We start from the raw sequence: 12974 nt of genomic DNA on the forward strand, positions 1-12974 counted from the left end.
GGTGGTAATGGACATTAACATTCATAGCCTGCCTTGTTTTATCTGCTCCTGTGCACCTTGCTGTTCAGCACACAATCACTGTAAATGTAATGAAGTCTCAGCGCCTCTTCACACAAGGAGCCAGTTGTTTGGGTTTTCTTCTGTTTTTTTCTTAAATTTGTTTCTTTCGTCGGCGTCGTGCTGCATTTGAGTGCAGTAGTTCTCACCGTGGGTCCGTTGTACTGTGGCTCATTCAGACGAAATCCCACGGTGACGATGGACCCTTCGCTGAATCCGTCGGCCAAACAGCGATTGTCCAATCATAGCTTGTTGCAGGCCCGTCGAGCTTTGGATTTCCCTGCATGTTGAAGTGGGGGTTTGTGTTTATAGAATTTGGAGGGTTTGTCAATTCGATTTTTTCCCCCTAGAAAAAGTCACTTTATGGATGTTTGAGTAAAGATACATTTTTCACAATATGCTCATTACAGTGTTGAAGCACAATCAAAAAAAGATGCTATCCAATCATTAATATACATGGAACATATATATGTTAGATGGAGTGTTTATCTCCACCCAGGCTCATCAGTCCCTTTATAAATCTGCATTTTAATTTACTAGATCCTGGTTTTTACTTGGCTTAATTGCACACACTCATAGATGCCAGTCTCGTAAACATCCCTTCATTTTCTTCATCAAGATCCATGAAAATATGCCCCCCACTGATTGGGATCCACACCAAAATTGTACGGGTTGTTCCCTGATTCATTCTGCATCCTCCCACCAAGTTTCATGGTAATCTGTCCAGAGGTTTTTGAGTAATCCTGCCAACTGACAAACAAACGTAACTTCCTTGGCAGAGGGAAAATATAGTGACTGCACTGCCTATTAATTGCCCTTTGATAGAATAACACCAAACCCTGATTGAAATGCCGTTTTTAAACTGTCCAATAAATTCTCTATTTATTATTTATTCAGCTTTTACCTTCAGACAAACAGGAAAGAAAAATGATATTTCAACTCTGAGACCAAATTTTATCTTCCAAGAGCAATTATAACATATTTCAAAATGTCAGAGCCGGCGGTAAATTACTGAAGGGCTTGTTGAGATAAGGCTGTTCTCCCCCGGAACGGCGGCTCGTCAGTTATCTCCAGAGCCAGACCGCGAGCGGCTGAGATGATCGGCCGGTCTTCACGTGGCAGGGAACTCCTCCATACTCCAAATCTCCTAACAGGCTTCATCTGGATAGAGTGACGAGGATTTGAAATATTAATGGTTGGTGCAAAAAAATGAGATGAAATCTTAAATCAGTCTTTCTTTCCCCCTCCTCTGCCTCCATCTTTTATAACTCGCACATTTAACAGTTAAACAATTTATAGAAGCCCAGAAATTAACAATGATGGATGTGCCATAACTAATGCCAGCATCACTTTCAGCAGGTAGTTCTCTCTCAGCACTGAGCACAGAGCTGCGCTGCTGTTTTTATGGCATATTTTACAAATTGCATGCGTTTTGTCAAATTGAGCATTTGACAGGACGCACGCTCATTCATGTGAATCGATGTGGCAACATGCCGGGGCTGGCTGCCACGAAGGAGTCATGCAAAAACAAAATCCTGCGTGGTTAAAATCCTGCAGAGCAACACAACGCCTTTTATTTAAACTTTTGGAGGGAAAGAGAAACAACAGGAACTGTAATGTGTTTTTACATCTGATTTATTAAAAATTGAATGTTAGCTTCCTTCTTCTAGTTTGATGTCATGCATGTAGACATCAAGTGCATATTTAAAGGCTTTTACAGGGTTTTTCAATTAAAGATGCCATCGATGGTCATTGCAGTCAGAAAAATGAGAATCCCCTGAAATCAAGAATATATTATTTTAAAAAATTCATTGTAAACCGCTTAATGTGCTGTGTTAAAATGTCTCAACATGCCTAACAACAATAAACAACAAACATCAATTACAACCCGAAATGATTACTTCAGTATCATGACACTTTTTAAACATGTCGTATATAAATATTTTGCCACAGCTTCCGAGTTGTGATGTGCTGCGTCCACTTGATTATGTGCTCTTCCGAGTTTGGCTTGACCAGACAGGTAGAGACACAACTGGGTCAGTCAGCTGCGACGGACACGCAGCGTAATACATAACCACAGCTGTCCATGAGTTCCCCCCCCCGCGTCACTGTCAGCCGACGTGACAGACGCGGCGGAACCAGCAGATCCTCTCCTCCATGTTGATAAACTGCACTTTACAAGCTCGCAGCGTCGGAATTCAGCTCGGACATGCAGCCTGTCAGATACACTACGCATTTGTGTGTCAGCGTGTGTGTTTGTGTGTGTGTGTGTGTGTGTGTGTGTGTGGCTAGCAGGCAGAAAGCCAGCATGACCCAACTTCAGCTTTTCAGCTTTAGTGCGGGGCTGCAGACAGCTGTGCCACAAACACGCTGCTGTGGATCACCGCGAGGGCCTTTTTATTTAGGTCACATTCTGTGCTTCAGCGGCCAACAGAAGGGATCTCCGTCAACTGCAATGAATACCTCTAGTCTGACACAGCCCACTTTTTTCTAAGTGCCCCTGCAAGAAGTGGACACTGTGCGTGCCTGTGTGGTTTGTACTAGTGTGTGCGCTGCTTTGTGTGACTTCACTCCTGTGGCCTCAGCATATTGCAGCTGGGGGAGGGGATTGACCATTATATGTTTTTCCCCCCCCTCCCCGAACAACACACGACTCATATATTGGCTTAGTTCTCTTCCAGATCCTCCACAGACGGGGAAATTGCATGAATAATTCCCCCCAATTTTTTAATTAAGCCAGCAGCCGGTTTACTGGAACGTCAAAGAAAATAATAAATCAGTCTCTCCCTGCATTTGTGCACGTAAATACATTCAGCATGCGCCCTACACAGTGTCCTCTAGTTATGTAAAGAACTGACATGATATTTCATCCCGCCGCTCTGTCTCCCTCACTTTCTCTTATCGTCTCTCCCTTCACGTCCCCCCCCCCACCTCCTCCTTGTTTTCCTCTTTTTATATTTTTACATTTACCTCAGTGGCCTTTGGTAGCGCATTATAAATCGCAGTAATGAATTCCCAGGCTCGACCACGACGCTGTCACCGAGCTGCAGCGCCGAGCGTGGGCTCTTATTAGCTTCACCTCCAGTCCATTGGAAACGGTGTGGGTTCAGCGGCTGTAGCCAGTCGCAGCTCCAGATGGGTGCGGGAGGCAGTTTAAGGGCGCTGATGGATGCCATTGTTTTCATGTCACCATGTAAGGGAAAGGTCGTTTATTGCCGGTTGCCTTGACCGGGCCAGGGTTTTACCGGCCAATTAGTTTGGCCTTAGCCGGGAACTATGGAGGGAAAAGCGTTTGATCGGGCTGTGATCATTTGTGGTCTTCGCTAGTGAGGGATGTGCATGCACGTTAAGCAGGTGTACTGTAAAGCAGAAAATAAAATAAACGCACTGGATTGAATTTAAGAGGCTGCACGAGGCAGTGTTGGCGAAATCATTTGAGGGATTATGGCTGCATCCACACTGCTGTGTTTTAAAACCAATCACTGTTGTTATGTTGACATCCGTCGTCCACGCTACTACCACCGGTTTAAACGCCTAAAACAGAGAAGTTGGAAAAAAACGCTCCAGACCCCATTTTAGTTTAAGAACTCAGGAATGTATCAGCGGCGTAACTTCGCCACCCGTTCACTTCCAATCTGTGCGAGCGAGGAGGCAAATTAAATACTTGCTTCCTGTGGTGAAGCCAATCACATCGTGGCTCCGAGTGGAGTTCAACTTCGACCCACGTTATTTGCGTATGTGTGACTGTGTCTGGACGGGAAGAAAAAATGACATTTTACTTCTTGATTGGTTACCAGTGGTTAAGGCAAAACATAAACACGTACTGATGGTAACCTCGACGTCGGTCCAGGTAAAGAATACCTTCTTTTTATTTGTCACCTACACCAACAAAAAAAAAAACGTATGATGGATGTAGCCTGAGACTCTTCAGGATATCACCAATATCACACCACCGTTTTTGCTGGGTCACACTGATGTTGAACAGTTTCAGCAAACACTCGAGCCGGAAAGACATTTGAACTCTCCTTGATATCTCGTCTTCGTTTTGTTTTCCTCAGTCCCCTGTCACTGTTTCTCCGAGCGAACAGAGCGGTGGCGGAGGAAGCTGCAGGATAGATATGGATGTCAGGGACCACATGCCAACTGGCTGCTATATTTAGAGTCGCTCTTTCTTTTTAAGTTTTGAAGGACAAAAATAAAAGGTTGGAAGAAAGAATCGGCTCAAGTCCCAACAACATCAGGAAATGTCCTCATCGGTGAAATGGTGCCAAAAAGCATCTTCGTCAAATTAAAGCCGAACGAATGCACCACACTGTTTTTTGAGTGTATGCAAATATGAGATATTTATAATTCTCTTCTCTCTCTTCTTGTTTGTTTTGTCTGTTCTTCCTCGTGGCTGTGTGTTGCTCTGCAGAAGTAGTTTTGGGGCCTGTGCAGACTTCCCGCCGCAGCAGTTGGATGTCGACGCAGCCACGATGACAATGAAAGGCCTGTCCAGCAGCCGCAGTCACCATCACACGGTGACATGTGACCCCTCTTACGACTCCATGACCCTGGGGCACTCGGATCGCCGGCCCTACTTCCTCAACCCTGGCGAGGCTCATTCTGCTGACCACCCTTGCTACACCCAGCGCAACTCCTTCCAGTCCGAGTGCAGCGCCTACCCTGATCTGGCCAGTTGCACCTTCCCTCGCAGACATTACAGCTCCCACCATGAGCTCAAGGAGGAGTGCGGCGCCGTGGTGCCTTATACGGGGCAAGCGGGAAGCATTAAGGGAAGCGGAGGAAGCAACAACCGCATCTCCTCGAACCTGCTGGAGCAGTTCGAGTGCCAGGCTCCAGTGCGGCATGAAGGCTACCACACGCTGCAGTACAAGCGCACCGCGGTAGAACACCAACGCAGCGACAGCCCCGGTCGGATCCGGCATCTCGTTCACTCCGTCCAGAAGCTTTTCACCAAGTCCCACTCCCTGGAGGGGCCGTCGGGGGGAGGAGGGAGCGGGAGGATGAACGGTAGCAAGTCCAGTCCTGACGACCCTCCCTCGTCCTCCGGCACCCTGAAGCACAGCAAACGCAGTAAGAGCAAGGACCGCTCAAAGTCTGAGCCCAAGATGCGCACCGCCATCTCAGGCTACTGGAGCTCAGACGACACGCTCGACCGAGAGATGTGCCTCTACCACCATCACCACGGGGGGACAAGTGGAGGCCTCCCCTCTGGGGTCATGACTATGGGGCGCCACCCTGACAAATCTCAGTCGCAGTACTTCATGGAGTCCTACAACACTATCAGTGCCCACTCGCTCAAGACGTCGCGCAGCAACAACGACGTGAAGTGCTCGACGTGCTCCGGGGGCAGCGGCGGCGGCGGCGGGCTGCCGCTGGTGAGCTCGCTGGACGGCCAGGTGCAGCTGAAGAAGAGCTCGTGGTCTTCTACGCTGACGGTGAGCAGAGCACGAGAGGTCTACCAGAAAGCCTCAGTCAACCTAGATAAAGCTCTAGTGAAAGCCGAGCAGGGACGCACCTGCCACTTCCTACAGGTAGGACAGTTACCGCATCCCCACCACCAGCATGTCATGCTCCATGCATCATCCGGCGGCAGCTGCTCCTCCATGCCACGGTGTTCCTGCATGTGTGTGTGCGTGTCTGTGTGAGTTAGAGAGATGGATCAGGGAGGCGCTGGTCCACGTCCCGTCATGTTCCAGTGTGTCTCGCATGATCATCGCCCTCATCTTAATCCCTCGTATCGTCATGAACCAAAATCATCACTTGTCATCTACGTGTTGGTGCCGACGTGCATGGAAACAGTCACACTCGTGAGCAGGTGGATGTTTATGTTCATTGCCTCCTGTGCTGCAGAAGTCACAGGATACTGTGTTTAGCATTCAAACAGGAAGCTGATTTTATATCTATTTTCTGACCGGTCAGGTTCATGTAGCATCACCGCAAACCAGCATTTATGTTGTCTTTACAGTATACAGGCCCAGAACGGCTGAATCAGAAACACCCATCTTATCAGCTCTCAGAGCACAAGACTTACATACAGCACAACTATGAGATCAGAGCGAGAGAGAGCGAGCACATCACGAAAGGAAAAACAAAATGCACCAGTCCCCAAACTCAGTTGTCACACGTACTCAGAGACGCACAAGGACACACACTCACTCACATCAGCCCACATAATCCTGCTTCTCTTGTTCTGTGTTGGAGAAGATAAACGTGTTTCAGATTGCATACAGGTCCTCTCATCAGGACGAGCTCAAAATATAAGCCTGAGGGGAGGCATGGAGAGAGTAGAAGGAGAGTGTGTGTGTGTGTGTGTGTGTGTGTGTGTGTGTGTGTGTGTGTGTGTGTGTGTGTGTGTGTGTGTGTGTGTGTGTCTGTGTGTGTGTGTGTGTCTGTGTCTGTGTGTGTGTGTGTGCGCTGCAGGAAAAGGACCAAAGAGAGCAAATAAAGGCAAAAGCGGACGGTGTGAATGGGGGGGAAGTAAAAGTCATAAAGCGAGAGTGAGGGAGCATAAAAGACAGAGGAAGTTCTGCGTGGCCGTGCATTTTAACAGGCCCTGAGAGCGGAGCGAGCACATCAAGGAAGGATGTTGCCGTCGCAACATTTCTCCCACTCCAAAAGAGCCATTGCTTCTATTCTAGAGAGACAGATGGAAAAACAGGCTTTCAAGGAGAGAAGCCTGACAAGTAAGTTAAATTCTGAAGCCTTGCAACAAAGACCCGACACGTTATTTGCTTCCCCTACTTGGATGGGGCTCCTGTAATCCAGCGCTCACACACACACACACCTAATTTAATCTCATGCATTTAGGCAACATTCACAGGTTAGAACATCTGAGATATTCTCTCCTCCACTGCGAAGGTAATAGGATTAAAAAGCATGACTTCATTTAGTTTTTCTTTTTTTGTATGGCTTTTTTTTCTTCCTCAGTCGCAGTAATTCAATTCTTTTGACGTCATCGCCGACCCAATCTTTCCCGAGATGTTAACACACTGTGTGGTTGCCCCTGACATCAAGGTCAGCTTGGTTTCCTAGCTACACGCTGCTCTGTTGAATGATTCTCCTGCACTTTCTTCTCGCTCTGTATCTCATTTCTTTTCGCTTCAGAGCTGGTGCCCTAACAGCCACTCACGTCGGGGACTGCAGCGGTTTCGGCCGAACAAACCTCCCTTTGTTCCCCCCCACCCCCCGACTCTCTCCATGTCTCTCTCTCGTTTAGATTGGGGACGGGAGATAGTTTTGCATCCTTTTTTTATTTTTTACCTTCATTAGTGTGTCTGGAGAGTCAGGAAAGCAGACGGAGGCCGGGCCACTGCAACGTTTTGTCAGAAATAATTAATTCCTTGCATTTGATATGCCGCATGCATCACAGGACAGACAAAAGAAGGCCTCAGGCACTCGCAGGCTCATGGTATGATCAAGGCCGACTGTGCATTGATACTAGTGCCATTTTTTCTTTTAAAGGCATATCGTGCACTGTGTGATACCGGTGTTATATCAGAACAGGGCAGGAAAATACTGCAGCCTCCCTGTGTCTTTTTTTTATTTGCCGGGTTTATCTTTATGACCTGTAGGACGACCTGTGTTCGCTCCCCTCTTACCTTATCTCACTTCATCTCCACAGGTGCCTCAGGATGACTGGAGCAGCTTCTCTCCGCTGGCGAAGGAAGACGAGATCCCGTGCCGGCGGATGCGCAGCGGCAGCTACATCAAAGCCATGGCGGAGGAAGACAGCGGCGACTCGGACTGCAGCCCCAAGCCCTCGCCCAAGGTCCAGGCGCGGCGGGCGAGTTACCTGAAGGCCACGCAGCCGTCTCTCACGGAGATGACCACGCTCAAGTGAGTGTGTGCTGAGGATGAAGTAGTTTCTATATTATTATATTTACTTTTTTTATATCTCTGCACCTAAAGTGGCAGGAGGTGTTATCTTTTCGGGTTGTCTGTTCATCACATTCTTGAGGGCAAGGTTTCCAAATTTGGTACAAACATTCACTTAGACTTTACCCTCATGCAGCCATGAAACGGTGAAAGACAGGGGGCAGAAGTCTTGTGCTGCAGGGAGCCGGGCTGTGATCGATTAGCGGATGTGGCTACTAGTCGCACAAACATGCACACACACCCCCGTGTACGGTAAGGGCAAGTGCTGCTGCCCGGGGCCCACTAATGACTTGAATTTGGCCCCAGGTACGCCATCATATAACCCAACCGCAGTGCTGCACACTGGAGATAGAGGACGAGGCAGCTGACATCTTGTTTTTACACTGTGGGAACAAGTCTGTGTTACACTCCACCATGATTAAAGAATCAGCGTTGTTGTTCCATATGTTCCGGAGCCCACTCTCTGATCTTTCCTTCCTCGTGAAGAGTCGCTCCTGAGAAGCTGTGCGGTTGTTTTTCTACGCTCAGACGAGCGTAACCTCCTTCCTCCTGTTTAAGACGCATAGTGCACAGATAAAGCTCCTATTTAAACAGTGGGGATTATTCCTGGCAGACAAACAAGCTCCGAAGGAAAAAATTACGCTCCCTCACTCACCGACAGCAAATTTCCACAAATTAGTTTATTCCTGGCCTAGATTGTATCGTGTCATTTTTGATATCTCACCGAGGACAGACATCCTCATTAATAGGTTCACATCTCCTCGTCTTTCTGCCTCTCCGCCCATGGTCTTCGCGCTCAGGACATTTATTTGGAGAAGAAGAAAGCGACAGATGGAAGAAAGAGGGGAGGGTTAAAGAGGATATTAGACAGAGCAGACGGAGAAGAAGAGGTTAAGGAATCATTAAGATAAAGTGCGTTTGAAGATGAAGAAGAATGGGAAGAGGAGAGATAAGAAAAAGATGAATCTAGATTCTGCAGCGGGAATCAGCAGAGGGCTTCACACAGCCTTTATTCCTGACTGACAGAGGAGCATGTGTTCATTAATGTCACTTGTTCCACGGATGGACACCCTGGGACAGGCTGACCTCCCCCCATAGGTGGCACTGATTACAGCCCGACTCTGCCATTCACGCTGCCACAATAGAAATCACCGGTGCTGCCTATAATCAGCCCCGCAGGGAAATCAAGAGCCGAAGTGGATAGAGACGATGCTGTAGGTAGATACTTCTTTGACTTTATTCTTCCGTCACAGACTCCCAGTGGCTGATGCGGAGGATTCACACAAATCTCCGAGGCTCAGGATATATGTTGTGATTTCTTTTTTTGGCTTCACAGATGAAACCTTTTCATCTCAGTCATCAAGCGAGTGTGGTGCCCCAGAAAAAAAGAAATTGGGATGTGCTGTGTGGGGAGAATCGAGAAGAGACATAAAAAAACATGAAACGCGCATCAAGACCGAAAAAAGAAAACAGGAGTTGTAAAAACTATCAATAGAATAGTGTGAAAGGTTATCAATAGATTGGATGTTGAAAAGATGTATTTTCTATTTAAAAACAATTCTGTACCAAGCCCCAGTTATTTCATTGTCAATTTCCATCTTATTTATTTGATATTTAAAGATGTATGTAACAAATCTTCATTGATAAAAAAATGTCTTTATAGACATATCCTTTGTCCATCTCCTGATTCAACTTCCTAAAAAGCTTCCTAGGAAAAACCCACTGTTTAGCCAGTCAGCTGATTTTTCCTTCCACTGTTTTAATTGGTCGCTCCTAATTTATCATGCTTATTAATTAACGTTTGTTGCACATCATGAATAAAACTTCAATACCTTTGTAATCCGTGAACACGATTTGAGCGTGAGGTAGATTTCATCAGCAGTCGTGGTGAAGACAACAACTCCCATGATCCCTCTCTGCTCCACGACGTCGTCAAACCAAGTCTTCATTTGTCTTTGACATGAGAATTAGTTTTTTTTACACTCAGTTGTCTTGATAACCACAGGAACTTAAACTATTCACAGTCAGGAACAAAGGAGGAAGTAATGTGACCTTATTATTGAGCCATAAAGTCCCAAAATGTGAGACTTTAACGTGGGAGGTTGGTAATTTACCGCTTCTCAGTATTCAGCATTGTTTTCGATTAAAATGAATCAAAATCTTTCCAAAAGCCACAACCAAACCGTATTAATAACCATTACTTAGCGGCGCAGTGGTACAGTGGTCAGCACCATCGCCTCACAGCACACTGTGCATGTTCTCCTCGTGTCTGTGTAGGTTTTCTCCATTTTGTCAGTTGATGTGGAGCAATCATATCTGGTTTACACGGTGACATATTGTGAAATAAATAAATGAGATGGGGTTTTTTTTCTCACTACACTATGATTAAATTGCTATTAGCTCATCTGTCGTTCGATTCCCCCCTGTTTGTCTCCACTGTCCTCGCTCTCCTTTCTTCCACCCAAGAAAAAGAATAATCCCGTTTGCTTGGCTGTGGAAACGACGCTCTATTTTTAGGAGGAAATGCATAATTAAAGCAGACCTGACCTGGAGGCAGCAGAGTCAGACTTGTGTGTCTGTGTCTGTGTCTGTGTCTGTATACAGTGTGTGTGTTTTTGTGTGTGTGTGTGGATGAAATGTCATATGAGAAGGTGAGAGCCAGGGTGTGAAATACACGTTGTATTATACTTTGATTTGACGATAGATTTTCGAATCTGCGTCGCATTCGTCTCTCTCTCTCGCTGCACTTTGTTCCCTCTGAGTCGGTTTAGTAGGTCACAGTGTTTGTCAAGAGGAGCATGAGTCAGCTTTTTTAGCTTTTATTCCCCCTGATTAATGGATTGTTTAGCTCGCACCAAACTGCTGCATCACCCAAACACACACACACACACACTTCGCACAACCACACACATGCACGTCGGCGTGAAGCATGCTGAGAGATCTGATTGGAGGCAGGTGAGAGCTAATGAGACACCTATTCATCTTCCTCGGAGACGCGAGCAATTATGTGTGTGTGTGTGTGTGTGTGTGTGTGTGTGTGTGTGTGTGTTTTGTCGATTTGTACGTCGAAAGAAATTCCATCTGTGTGTTCTCACTGTACGCTGCCTCACAAAGTACAAGGTGCTTCAAGGGCAGACTCCCTGAGCTACTGCCAGTGTTTCTCAGTAGTCCTGTGCTTGTTGATTAGATAACGGTGTCTCCTGAAGCAATTGTGGATTGATCCATATCTCTGGGTTCGCACACGCTGCCAAGTACTCTGCAAATTCCTTCTCTCACCCTCTTTTTATCACTTAATCTCTCCCTCTTTCACTCCCCCGCTCCTTTGTCTCCCTCTCGATTTGTTTCTCGCCGTTCAGCCAAGCTCATATATATATATTTTCTCTCTCTCTCTCTCTCTCTCTCTCTCTCTCTCTCTCTCTCTCTCTCTCTCTCTCTCTCTGTTTTTTTTCCGTGCAGGATTTCCACGGAGCACTCGCCCAAGCTGCAGATCCGGAGTCACAGCTATCTGCGGGCGGTGAGTGAGGTTTCCATCAATAGGAGTCTGGACAGCTTGGACCCAGCAGGGCTGCTGGCCTCGCCTAAATTCCGCTCGCGAAACGAGAGCTACATGAGAGCCATGAGCACCATCAGCCAGGTTAGTGGCACCCAGGGGCCCGAGCCTCTCTGCCTTGGCCCTCGTACCTCTGCTGTTATGTCCAACGAGGTCATGCAGGGGGGGTGGAGGAAATCTCGTCCGTAGTCGTCCTCAGGCCTTGAATTAACAGGATTATCAGGTCACCACCCGGCGAAGAACGACGAAAACCCCCAATCTCCCCAATTAGCGTGTTCGTCTGCTCGCTGTCATCTGGAGCTCGTGTGATCGCAGGTCCCCTCCTTCACCCTAATGTTCTCCTTCTGCCTCGCCATACGTCAGGAAGCAGAACCACCAGCTTACGATTCTTCAATCTGACGTCTGCTGTGTGAGAGATGAAAAACAAGCATTAAGATGCAGCCATGTGAGTTTCATGAATAACTGAAATATGGATCAACACCAAATAATAATATAATGATAACAAAAATATAAAATAAATAAAAAGAACATGTTAGGATTACATTTAAAATTAAGTTAAATAAAAAAGTTTTCTTTTAAAGAACTGAACTAGCTTCTCTGGTGATGAGTGTTTGCCAGGAAACAGTCAACACTGTGTGATTGTCACGTCTTCAACAGAATATCGGTCATTTTGGTTTTTGAACACGGCTTCACACTCTACATTCTGCGGAGTGACAGGTGAGCTTAGCTTTACCTTTGTTTTCCGCGAGCCCCCTCTCCAAAGCCCAGGGGCAACATTTTGTCTCGTGGACTGAACGATCGCCCCCTTGAGACGTCCCTTCGAGCCCCGGTGTGCGCAGCAGGCCCAGAGGACGGTGACACGCTGGACCTGGCGTCTACAGAGACGCCTCTGAACAAGAAGGTGCTGCTGGGGTCTCTGTCTCACTCACTCACTCTCATGTTGAAAGTACAGAGGCTCAAAATCCGAGGTCCACAATCCTTTCTGACTCCAAGCTCTTCAGCGTAAACTCACACTTGTTTGACCCACAGACTGAATATAAAGATGGACGACACATCTCTAGAATATCCTGGATACGGGTGCCGCCATTTTGACGTCCTCTAGAGCTGGAATCTGCCGCAGTCTCAGCTGTCAATCATGAACGTTTCACCCTGTTCTTATAGCACCAAAAAATGTATCCAAACCAAACTGACCAGAAAAATGTACATCTAAACGAATCAGTGTGTGAGGAAAATGTATTTAATGTGAACTTTGAAGTTTGAGTTTGGTCCTTGTCCCATCCACTAACATGGAGCACTGTAGCCAGCCAACAGGGGGCGATCAACATGGATCGGCTTTACTTTTGGGGAGCTGTCATGTCGTCCATCTTTACGTACAGTCTCTGGTTTGACAGTTTACTTCACTGACAAACACCCGCACTCTCAGCTCTGCTCCGTGGCTACATCCCATTCCTCTGTTTTGCTTCCCGTGCAGACATTTTGCAAACTT

At 46.9% G+C, this 12974-nt stretch overlaps 1 protein-coding gene across 6 annotated transcripts in view; it reads left to right on the forward strand.

The window, feature by feature from the left end:
• dlgap1b (discs, large (Drosophila) homolog-associated protein 1b) overlaps positions 1-12974 on the forward strand; it is a 95179-nt gene that overhangs the window by 49132 nt on the left and 33073 nt on the right. For 2 of the 6 annotated variants that reach the window (XM_034572315.1, XM_034572311.1), the window contains exons 3-5: positions 4472-5594; positions 7685-7899; positions 11395-11572. In XM_034572315.1, the coding sequence (XP_034428206.1) occupies positions 4533-5594; positions 7685-7899; positions 11395-11572 (1455 nt within the window). In that variant the 5' untranslated portion in view covers positions 4472-4532. Of the gene's footprint in view, positions 1-4471; positions 5595-7291; positions 7472-7684; positions 7900-11394; positions 11573-12974 lie in introns of those variants that run through there. The other 4 variants (XM_034572312.1, XM_034572314.1, XM_034572313.1 and 1 more) reach the window with 3 other exon arrangements.

The sequence above is a fragment of the Hippoglossus hippoglossus genome, chromosome 20 (genome assembly GCF_009819705.1).
Source record: "Hippoglossus hippoglossus isolate fHipHip1 chromosome 20, fHipHip1.pri, whole genome shotgun sequence".
Lineage (NCBI taxonomy): Eukaryota > Metazoa > Chordata > Actinopteri > Pleuronectiformes > Pleuronectidae > Hippoglossus > Hippoglossus hippoglossus.